The 12,288-nt window shown below is 38.6% G+C and overlaps 1 protein-coding gene across 1 annotated transcript; it reads right to left on the bottom strand.

Annotated features, from left to right (window-relative positions):
• Window positions 1-627: 627 nt before the first annotated feature.
• LOC111921617 (uncharacterized mitochondrial protein AtMg00240-like) lies at window positions 628-1,008 on the bottom strand. The gene has a single exon (XM_023917197.1). The coding sequence runs from the start codon at window positions 1,006-1,008 to the stop codon at window positions 628-630; it is 381 nt and encodes a 126-aa protein (XP_023772965.1).
• Window positions 1,009-12,288: the final 11,280 nt, after the last annotated feature.

Raw genomic sequence — 12,288 nt, 5'->3', positions numbered from 1 at the left:
AAGAAAATAAATACTAAATGTAAATACACGAGAGAATAAAATTGCTTTACAAAAATATAAAATCGAAACCATAACCTATAAAAGATGAAGCGAAATGGGCCGAGCGATCGGTTCATGTCGGTTCCAGAAAATTCTAGAGTCGAAATAGACCGAGCGTTCGGTTCATTTCGGTTCCAGAAAATTCTGGAGTCGAAATAGACCGAGCATTCGCTCTATTTCGCTTCTTCAATTTTTAGTGACACAAAATGGGTTTCGGTACTGACTCAACTTCCATCATTCCTAAACCTTGTAGAATTTTATTAAAGCTTGCTTCTGGTAGGGCTTTATTGAAGATGTCAGTTGGTTGGTCTGAGGACTGAACGAAGTGAACTTCAACGTTACCATCTTCCACATGGTCCTTTATGAAGTGGTATCTTAGTGCAATATGTTTAGTCTTCGAGTGTTGCACTGGATTGTGACATATAAGAATCACACTTTTAGAGTCACAGTAGAGAGGGATCTTCTTCATGCTTAAGCCGTAATCTCTAAGTTGACTTTGTATCCATATGGCTTGTGATGTACAGGATGTTGCATTGATGTACTCAGCTTCGGCTGTGGAAGAGACACACAAGTTTGTTTCTTTAACTGTCAGCTGGAAAGTTTTCCATCAAGGAACTGGCATCCACCGGTTATGATCTTTTGGTCCAATCCACATCCACCAAGATCAGCATCAGAAAATGCTTGAACAAAGAAGACAGATTTCGCAGGATACCAAAGACCAAGAGACGAAGTTTGCTTCAAATACCAAAAGATATTTTTCACTGCAACCATATGAGGTTCTCTTGGATTTTCGTGAAACCTTGCACAATAGCAGACATAGAACATTATGTCCGGTCTACTAGCTGTTAAATACATTAGAGATCCTATCATCTGACGATAAAGAGTCATATCAACAGCCGGTTTCTCAAGAGATGGAGTCAGCTTCGTGCCAAATTCCATTGAAACCTGTATTTTGGAATCTCCCGTCATGCCGAACTTTGCCAGCAAAGTCTTCGTGTACGCTTCCCGATTAATGAAGATGCCTTCTGGTCCTTGTCTTATATTCAATCCAAGGAAAAAGTTAATCGGACCCATTACGCTCATTTCAAATTTAGTCTCCATCAACTTCCTAAATTCAACAGTTAAGCTAGGATTCGTGGAGCCGAAGATGATATCATCGACATAAATCTAAACTCTCATTAAATGTTTGCCTCTTTCTTGCAAAAGAAGGTTGGTTCAACCGATTCTTGTTTGAATTTTGACATTTTGAGAAAATGTGTTAGAGTTTCATACCTGGCTCTCGGGGATTGCTTCAAACCATAGACTGCTTTATCCAGTATATAGCAATGATCAGGATACTTTTTGTTCACAAATCCGGGTGGTTGCTCAACATATACCGTTTCTTCTAGTTCTCCATTCAAGAAAGCACATTTTACATCCATTTGGAAAACTTTGAAGTTTTTATGTGCAGCATATGCCAAAAAGATTCTCACTGATTCCAACCTTGCTACAAGAGTGATGGTCTCTTCAAAATTTATTCCTTCTTCTTAACAATATCATTTTACCACCAACCTCGCTTTGTTGCGGATGACATTACCGTCTTTATCGAACTTATTTCTAAAAACCCATTTTAAACTGACTACAGATGCATCCTTTGGTGTGGGAATCAACCTCCAAACACGATTTTGTTCAAAATCATGAAGTTCGTCTTGCATAGCTTGCACCTAATCAAAGTGATCAAGAGCAGCATGTACCATTTTCGGTTCAATTTTCGAGACAAACGAATTAAACATGCAAAATTCTACTTGAGAGAATAAAACAGCTTGCTTCGCCTTCAGTTGAGAGCGTGTGAGAACTCCCTCAGATGATTTGCCAAGTATTTGAGTTTTAGGATGATCCTTTGTCCACTTTATGAGAGGAGGGTAATTTGGATAATAGGCAGGATCCAACTCAGCATTGACTTCTTCTTCCAGTTTTGACAGATTGCCTTCGTCATTTGCATTTGCATTTTCATTCTCCCCCTCAAATAGCGAACTGAATCCCATGTCAGGTTCAGTACACTCCCCCTCAGATATATCTTCATGGGTTGGTGTTTTTGATGGATTCTCCCCCTAGAAAGGCAATTTGGTTGTTTATGGTATTGACGAGCCCTCCCCCTAGAGTATTGAGCTTTCTCTTGGAGGGTCATTGGTGGTTGGATGATCATTTGATGCAGTAGGTTCGCTTTGAGTCGTCTTTTTGGTTGGTTGTTGAGGTTTGCTTTCAATGGCTTTAGTAGATTCATCGATAATTTTCTTCAAGGAATTGATCTTGTTATCTATTGCTTTCGGTTATGAGTTGATTGCCTTCTCTGGTTCATCAAAGAGCAAAATGTACTCTTCAAACATATTGGAAATGGGAACTAAGACTTGACCTGATGCTGAAAATATTTCTTCCGTTGGACCTTCTCTTGCCTGAATTTTCTTCGTATAATTATCAGCAAAAGTTACATAGTAGGTTTTTTCAATTATCCTTGAGCGTTTACTCGAAACCCTATATGCTTTTTAAGTAAGCGAATAGCCGAGAAAGATCCCTTTATCTGCCTTTACATCGAACTTATTTCGGTTCTCTTTAGAGTTGAAAATAAAGCATCTCGAACCGAACACATGGAAAAACTTTACATTGGGCTTAGGATTATTAAAGATTCTGTATGGGGTTACGGAAAATTCCTTGTTGAGGAAAGACCGGTTCTGCGTGTAACAAGCAACAACTATAGCATCTGCCTAGAAGTATAATGGAAGAGAAGCGAAACTCAGCATGGTTCGGGCTGCTTTACACAATGAACGATTTTGCCTTTCAACGATCCCGTTCTGTTGTGGAGTATAGGGAGCAGAGAAGTTGTGAGTTACTCCCTTTTCATCCAGAAACTCTTCAAGGTCTTTATTTTTGAACTCTAGACCATTATCGCTTCTTATGTTTCTTACCACCCTTCGCAGTTGCAATTCCACTTGCTTAATGAAAACCTTCAGCTTGGGAGTAGCCTCTGATTTCTGTTTAAGAAAGAAAACCTAGGTGAAGCATGAAAAATCATCTACAATAACAAGTATGAACTTACTACCACTAATGCTTTCAATAGCCGAAGGAACAAATAAGTTGATGTGCAATAGTTCAAGTGGTTCGATGATTTTTGTATTTATACGAGAAGGGTGACTCTTTCTGCTCTGCTTGCCCATCTCGCATGCTGCGCACAGGTGTTCGTTGTCAAATTTGAGAACAGGAAGTCCAAGCATATGATCACCAGGCACCAGTTTATTAATATCTTTGAAGTTCAGGTGCGAGAGTCTTCAGTGCCACAACAAACTTTCGTCTGAGTTCACCTTTGTTAGAAGGCATACACCTGGCTTTCCTCTGATTGGATTGATATTCAGCAGATACTTCTCACCTTTGCACATGGATTTCAATAAGACTTTCTTAGATTTCTTTTCGTTGATCTCTGAACCCTCGTCATCGAACGAAACCTTTAATCTGGTTCCCACAACTAGTTGAGAGACACTAACTAGATTATGTTGTAATCCTTCCACATAAGCTATTTTACGAATTGAAAATTCGCCATTTGTAATCATCCCATATCATTTTATCGTGCCATAAGAGTTGTTTCCATATTTTACACTTCCACCATCCTTAAGGGACCGAAAGTCCCTAAGCTCTTCCCTCCTTCCTGTCATGTGGCGAGAGCAGCCACTTTCAGTATACCATTCGTCGTCAAACTGCTCGTCACCTATAACTTGCAAAATTAAGAATATTTAGGAACCCAAAGTCTTAGGACCTGATGAGTCTTTCACAGAATAGGGAATTGAAACCGAAAGATCAACCATATATGTTCTTTTTATTAATGTGGTTTCATCTTTTCGTTTGATGGTGTAGACTTTGATTTTATTTTTGTTTTGCTTTATTTGGGGTATGGTTTTGTTAGTTGGTTTTTCAATTGAGTTTTATTTGGAGACCTAAGGTTAGCTGACTTTTTCTTGACTTGTCCTTTGTTATTAGAGACAAGCTTTCCCTTTCCTTTGATATGCTTCACTGGGTTTGATTTTGGTTGAGAGTGAGAAGGATTGGATTTTGGAGAGAAACTTGTCTTTCGGTTCTGAGCAATTTTGTTGGGACCGAAACCAAAATTTCTATTTTTGGCATAGTAAGATTTGGGACCGAAACTTGACTTTCGGTTCTCCTGACTACATGATTGGCTGTGATTGACTTGTGCTCCCTTTTTCATCTTTAGATTAGAGGCCTTTTCAGAGCGTACATAAGTGGGGTTTTGGGATTGCCAAAACTGTTTTCTCTCATTGATTTTCTTCATGTATCTTTTGTTCCTCTGTCATTTCTGCTCAGTAAGTTGTTCTTGAGTCAAGTGAATGTTGGCCTTAGGTTCCTTTTTCTTCGTATGAGCTTCAGTTGTTGTTGATGATTCGTTGGAAGATTTTAGTGGTTCGTTTGGTATTTCTTTTGTACCACTTGAACTAGGTTTCTCAAAACTTGGTGGCTTGTTGATGGGTTCAGCCACATATCTACCCTTGACCCTCCATGAGGTTCGCTCCGACAGGCGTACAGTTTTTTTTGCGTTGTCTACTGAAGCAGACCAGAAGTAGTTGTCACAACCTTCAACGCTGTCTTTATCAACCATGGAGGTCAACTCTGCCGTTAGTCAATCTCGTCTTCTACTGAAATTTCACTCATTTCACTTTCCTCATCAATATCATAAGTGGTTTCTAAATTCATTTTATTCTGTGAACTTAATTTGGCATTGGACGAGTCAAACTTCTGTAAGGTCTCGGTTTTGATTTTTAATTTATCATTTTTGTCCAGTAAATTCTTTAACATACATTTATGTTCTTTGGACTCAATAAAAGCCTCAATTTTGTCCAGTCCATACTTGTAGGTCACAGGAAGCTCATCTGATGACATTATAGATTCACACTCAGCGATGACTTCGTCCTCCTTAAATTCAAGGAAAGGCAAAATCATTTTATGAATCTTTTTACCAATCTCACAATCTAAATGCAACTGGGTGATATTAGGATATAAGTGTTTAGCAATCAAACATAAAATATTTCTTTGTTTCAACAACTTCAAATTGTCTCGTTGAAAATAAATAAGTTAATCCCTAGCTCTAACTAACTCTGACTCCTTCTGATGTATCCATATCCTTCTCTCTTCACTCTTAGAAGACTCCCCGCTGAGTTGGTCAGTTAGGTTAGAGTTTCTAGGCGAGTTTGCATAAGACTGCCACTTAAGTTAGAAAACTTGAATTTTAATTCATTTATTTCTTTTTCGTAATTTGTTATTGGTATTTTAAGTGATTCTAGGATAGACTGTACCTTTTTGATCAACTGATCACAATCGCTGATCCTTTCACTCATAGGTTTGGCAGCGAAACATTTGTCTTCCTTAAGCTGTGCTTCCTCATGCTTACTTTTGGTTGTCACCATTAAGCATCTACCATCCGACTCAGTAACTCCTTTTCTTGCTACATAAGCTCTTCCATGTGAGGGTCTGCGTACCTCTTCATCTTCAGATTCTGTAGACTAGACTTCTACTCCTCCAAACTCATCATCAATAATATGTTCCTGCACAGTTAAAGCGTTCATAGAAACGTTAGATGTTTTCTTCTTCATTATCTCCTCCAACTTGGCAAAGTGGTTCTTGTTGTGATAGTAGTTGCAGTCATATCCTGAATCTCCCATAAGCTTGCTCTCCTTTTTCTCATCATCCATATGAGTAGTGCTTTTTCTCTCCTCTTTCGTCTTTTCAGAGCTATAGCTTCCCTGCCAGTTTTGGTTCTTGATGATAGGGAGCTTCTTACGAGCAAACTTCTTTGGGTTCGTAACCATCATTGCATATTCTTCATTAGTTTGATCGCACTCTGACATATCGGATTCTTCCTCTTCGTCTGCCACACTCTTGCTTTTAGAAACAAGGGCCAGAGAACCCACAACCGAAACTACTTTTGCTTCCTTAGACACCACACTTTCATGAGACTTAAGTATACCTGTCAATTTCGCCAACGAGTAGGACTTAAATTGCTCATGTGCCTTTACAGTCGAGACAATTTCCATCTGTTCGGGTCTTAATCCGTTCATGATTGTAACCTTTTGTTCGATCACCTTCCTTTCAATACCATACTTCATCATCTTAATAAGTAGATGGTTGAAACGATCGAATGTATGAATGAGTTTCTCTTCAGGTTGAATATAATTCTTTCAACCTATCCCATATATCTTTAGCTGTAGTGTATGAACTTACACCTTATCCTTTTCGTCTTGAGGGATCTTCTCTATGTCCACCAAGAGATGGTTATACTCCTTTTGAGTTTTGATCGTTCTGTTTGTTCCAGAGTGAACAAATGGACCCAATGTTATTGCTTCCCATATTAGATAGCCATTGTCTTCAGATCCAACGACGTAGTCTTCAAAGTGATGCGCCCATACTTCATAATCTTGAGTATAGAGAATGGGATCTCTCATAGTGGATCCTATACTGTTGGAGATGTTGATTGGATTGAATTGAGAATCGCCATGAGACATAATGAAAAACTTCTTCTTTTAAACTACTTGTATCATACTTGTAAAGATAAGACTAGGGTTTTATCGAACACTAAATACACCATCGACAAGAAGTAGAAGGCTTCTATGTATTCGATAAATGCGGAAACCCTAACGAATTCTTCAAACTGAAGAGATGCGTATATATTACATAGTCTCCTGCTCTGATACCAATTGATGAGACTATTGCACTATTAGATCGACCGATTCAAAACAGATAAACATGAATGAAGTAATCAAAGAACACAAGAATGGATCAAATGATGTCGAATGATTAATATCTCACACCTCAGAAGAGCTCGATGAAGAACTTTGATTGTAGAGGTGTGTTTAGGGTTACAATGCAAAAGCTAATAATGCTATACATGCATGCATAATATATAGACTAACCGTAAGCTTAAACCACAGTTGAACAGGCCCAAACTGGGTAATCAAAATATCAACAATAAGCCCATATGACGCAACACTCTAAACCCAACAACATAGCACCAAGCGAGGTGGCAAAGGAGGCAATATGGCTAAGGAACTTCATTGGAGATCTTGGATTTGTACCAGCTATAAAGGAGCCTATGGAGATTTTATGTGATAACTAGAGTGCAGTCGCCTTAGCCAAGGAACCAAGGGATCACGGCAGATCCAGGCGTATTTACAGAAAATACCACTTGATTAGACATCAAATGGAATAAGGACTCCTCGTGGAAAAGAGGGTATCATCAGATGAGAACCGAACAGATCCCCTCACAAAGGAACTGTGTAGGGTTAAGCATTTACATCATGCGAGCCGCATTGGGCTGAAGGATGATATTAGTTTTAGCAACTAGATAGCTTTCGAAACTTGTAATAGTTGAAATGTAATTGACATTTGATGTTTAAATAAAATGTGTTTTTATTTACTAGTATGGTACTATCTTGTGTCAATCGTTTACTATTGTTTCATTTTTGCATGTTTTGACTTCCAGAATAATTATATTATTCAAACTATCCACAGTCGATCATACTTTGGAAGTAGGTAATGAAATAAGACTGTCATGAATTGGGTTTGTAGGATTTTCTGAATTGTATTTGACATAGCAATTGTTGCGGCAACATTCATGAGTGCTCATAAGTTCTAAGTATTGGATTCAACCCACGCTCACTTGTATCACTTCATGGAATTTATGTCGAGTGATCGTGAGATGGTAATATCATATTAGTTGTCAAACCAAGAGATATGAGTTGTTGACTATGAGTTGGTTGTACATTGATAGTACAAAAACGCACCAGTAACTTGATGTTATAAAACGTGCTGTTGTGTATAATTTGATGATTAGTTAGTACAAGCATATGAGTCGAAGTTTATTTGTTCCTTTTAGTCCTTGGAGGATTAAAAGCAATATCTTGGACCCCTCGATGATTTTGTTTTGAATTATGCGTCGGGCCCGGTCAGAACTGCATTGATGTGTTCGATTAAGTTCTATGTCAAACAAATCGGAAATCGGAAAAAAAATGGTTGGACAATAAGTACGATGTTGTTCTGTGTATTTGTTGATTCAATATCTTAAACAAAGGATTATATGATCACTTATCTAAAATGGCCCAACTTAGTTCCGCGAGACTTTGAAAGAGCTACACTTGTTGGTTGGATCCTGAAGTTGTACTTGCAGCTATAGTTATTAGACTTATCTAAGTGGGAGACTGTTGGATAAGGTGTCTAAGTCCAGAACTATATTTGGTATGTACTTCGCCCGATTTGGCATGGTCCATTTGGGTTGCATGCATCTGAACAATTTGGATAAACTTTTGTGAGAAGAGGATATTTATGGTTTATTAATATATTATAAGTTCTAATATATTAGTATGAATGATTTAATTAGTATTGATCAAGAATTAGTTTGGAACTAATTTTGTGATCAAAAGAGACTACTTAAATAAATGGGGATTAATTTGGTAAATCATTCATTCTTATATAGTTGGCTTATGATCCATAGTTCTTCATGATGGGCTAAACCCATGTGGTTACCCATGAATACTCCATGGAGGTTAAAACCTATGGATCATGAGGAATATGGAAAGGCATGAGTTACATGGTGTAACCCTAACATGCACACTATATAAAGGAGCCTCATACTTGTAAAGTCGTCACTTAAGAGATACTAGTGGGGGCTAGCCGATTTTTGTTCATAATAATCTTCTCTCAAGTTATTCCAACTGTTGGTGGTGTTGTGTGAATCATTTTAGGCATCACATTTGGGGTGCTAGGCTCACAAAGTCTTAAGGAATCCAAGCTACAATAAAGGTTTGTCATTCTACTAGTTTTTATATTACATATACTGTAACGCCGTAAATTTCAAAGCAATTTTTCGCATTTTATAACAACATAATTCATTTAATATTCATAAAACATCAATGTTTGAAACTCAATCCATGCCATATAAAAATCCCAAGATCTCATAACATAAAAATCCCATGTGTGTGTACTGATCAAGCCGACGCCTTCCCACGGTCATCACTAGTACCTGAAACAAATAACACCAAACACTATATGCACAAAGCTTAGTGAGTTCCCCAAAATACCACACATAACACATTTTAGGCACTCGAGGCTATAACTTTGTGGGTCCGTGGACCCTACTCTGTGAACCCTCTGGTTCTATCTCTGTGAACCTTCCGGTTCCAACTCTATAATCATGCACAGCATAAATCACATAGTAATAATGCAGTACAACACATAACATACATATAGCATACAAATACTCTGTCACATAACTCCGATTACCTACTCAAGGTAAAGTATAGTGAGAAGACTCACCTCGCGTGTCTCGATAACTCGCAAATACTGGAAATCACTCGCGCTCGATCCCCCGAGCTATAATCCTCCTATAACACAATATATATCTAATTAAAACTTTCACAACTAAGGTTGACTAACCCTATCAAGTCAACACTGGTCAACTTTGGTCAATGGTCAACAGTCAACTTTGACCGGACTCGGCGAGTGCACTAGAGCGACCCGACGAGTCTATACGTGTTCACTGACTCCCTCGGATCCTCTCTTGACACGTCGAGTACTTCCCTAACTCGATGAGTTCCACATGGCATGAATCGTGGGGCCACCACGACTCAAGTCGCCGAGTCTCAAGAACAACTCGGCGAGTTCCGGCTTGACTCAGCCCCCTATTGACTCTCCCTGACTCACTGGGTCATCCCCCAACCCGGCGAGTCTACTCGCTGAACAATTTACGTGAAACCCCAACCCTACTCGCCAAGTCTCAAGAACAACTCGGCGAGTTCATTCCATGCACAAACTCTATTGACCTTCTGAGGTCAGATCTGCTTCCCCAAACCTTAGATCTGGCCTTCCCAAGCATGAATGTCACGTAAAGATTGAAACTTGATGCTTGTATAACCCCCACAAGGCATCAAAAGGAGATTTGGTCCCAAAAATGACAACCTAGGTCCAATAACTCCATAATAACCCAAAAAGCTCCACGGGTTAGGGTCTCTGGACCTCTTTGAGTCCAGATCCAAGGCACAAACTCGAAGAGGGACCATTTGCTTCACATAATCACTCTCCAAAGGGGTTAGAAAACCCTAACTCTAAAGATCTACCTTAAAACTGAAGGAGGTTCGAACTATTACCTCAAAATGAAGCCTCTGGACTATGGATTTGCTGGAATCTCACCTCCTCCTTGCTCTTGCCACCTTCTTCTTGCTAAACAAGGAATACGAAGGCCCAAAAGTGACTTCCTCTCTCCCAAAACGATTTAGCTCTCATAGGGTTCTCTCAAGGGACTGGTAGCCGCAATGGGAGGATATAAGTGCCCTTAAATAAGCTCCAAACCCGGGGAATTAGGGTTTCATTAAATAGCATGGACTCGCCGAGTCCAGACGCGAACCCGTGCCCATAGCCACGATCATACTCAGCGAGTTTGAGCTCCAACTCGCCGAGTCTCCTCACAAATCACCAAAAATATAAGGATGAATAATACCTGGGAATCTGGGTTGTTACATATACCCCAATCATATGCTAGTTAGGATGACACCTTGGGGGAAAAGAAAGTTTGCATGTATAATCGAGAAAACATAGATCCAACGTTTCTAGGGTTGCATGCACACCATAGGAGTGTTAGAATGATCAAAACCCATCAGGTAGATCCAGGAACATCAACATAAAATATCACTTTATCAGACATCGAGTAGAAGAGGGGCTCCTTGTAGTGAAGAGGGTATCGTCAAAGGATAACCCAACAGATCCCCTTACGAAGGGACTGAGTAGGGTTAAGCACTTACAACATGCTAGGAGTATTGGGCTAAAGGACGATATTATTTTTGGTGATTAGATAGCTATTTAGAAACTTGTAATAGATAAAATTTAATTGACATTTGATGATTAAATAAAGGAGTTTTATTTATAAGTAGTGTTACTGTCTTGTGTCAGTTGTTTACTATTGTTTCATTATGCATGTTTTGACTTCCAGAATAATAAGATTATTCAAACTATCCATAGTCGATCATACTTTGGAAGTACGTATTGAGGCAAGACTGTCATGAATTGGCTTGTAGATTGTTTAAGCCTTTAGACATAGCAAAAGTTTGCTGCAACGTTCATGAGTGCGCCTGAAATAAGATTTGTGTATTGGATTAAACCCACGCTCACATGAATCACTTCATGGAATTTATCACGAGTGGTTGTGAGACGATAATATCGTATAGTCTTTAAACCGAGATATATGAGTTGTTGTTTAAAATTTGGTTGTGCATTGATAATGCGTAAACGTATCAGTAACTTGATGCTATAAAACGTATTGTTGGGTATGATTTGATGAGTAAATAGTACTAGCATATAAGTCAAAGTTTATCCGTTCCTTTTACCCTAAGAGGTTAAAAGCGATATCTTGGGCCCCTCGATAGGACGTGTCAGAGTTCGACAATGTATTTTGAGAGCTACGATTGCTAATCGGATTTTGAAGTCATACTTTCATTTATAGTTATTAGAGTTATCCAAGTGGGAGACTATTGGATTAGGTGTCTAAGCCCATAACTATATTTAGTATGTACTTGACCCGATAGTAGCATGGTCCTTTTGGGTCGTCTTCACCAAAGCAACTTGACTGGATGAATTATGGAGAAAGAGGTTGATTATGATTTATTAATATATTATGTGAATAATATATTAAAAGAGAGATCATATTATTTAATTGATATTAGTCAAGAATTATTTTTGTTGTCAAAAAGATATTAATTAAATAAAAGGGACTGATATTGTAATTATAAGATAGTTGCAAAATGGGTTGTGGATCCCTAAGTTAAGGGATGAACGAAAGTCTTGTGGAAGCCCACAAAGAATTCGGCGATAGGGTGTTCTGGAAGGATCCTATGGGCTGCTTAGGGTTTAAGCAACCAGATTAGGTATGTGACTAAAACCCTAATACATCAGCTATATAAGGAACCCTTGGGGCATCATATTTTCGGCTACTAGAAACCCTAAGAAGAGTTCCAGCCAAAAATTAGTACCGCTCCTCCTCTCTCTCATATTCTTCCAACTTGCTCTTAGTGTTTCTGATCGATTAGAGGTATTACACTTGTGATACTAAAGCTCTCAAAGGTTGAAGATCTTCAAGGTACAAAGAAAGGTATCATTGTAACTTGTTTATTATGTCAATTACGAAATAAGCATGTTAGATAAGAGTTATGGCTTTGGATGATTATTGCA

Source organism: Lactuca sativa, chromosome 3, assembly GCF_002870075.4.
Source record: "Lactuca sativa cultivar Salinas chromosome 3, Lsat_Salinas_v11, whole genome shotgun sequence".
NCBI classification, from domain to species: domain Eukaryota; kingdom Viridiplantae; phylum Streptophyta; class Magnoliopsida; order Asterales; family Asteraceae; genus Lactuca; species Lactuca sativa.
Note: the sequence above shows the minus strand (reverse complement) of the source record. Positions and strands in the feature narration are given on the sequence as shown.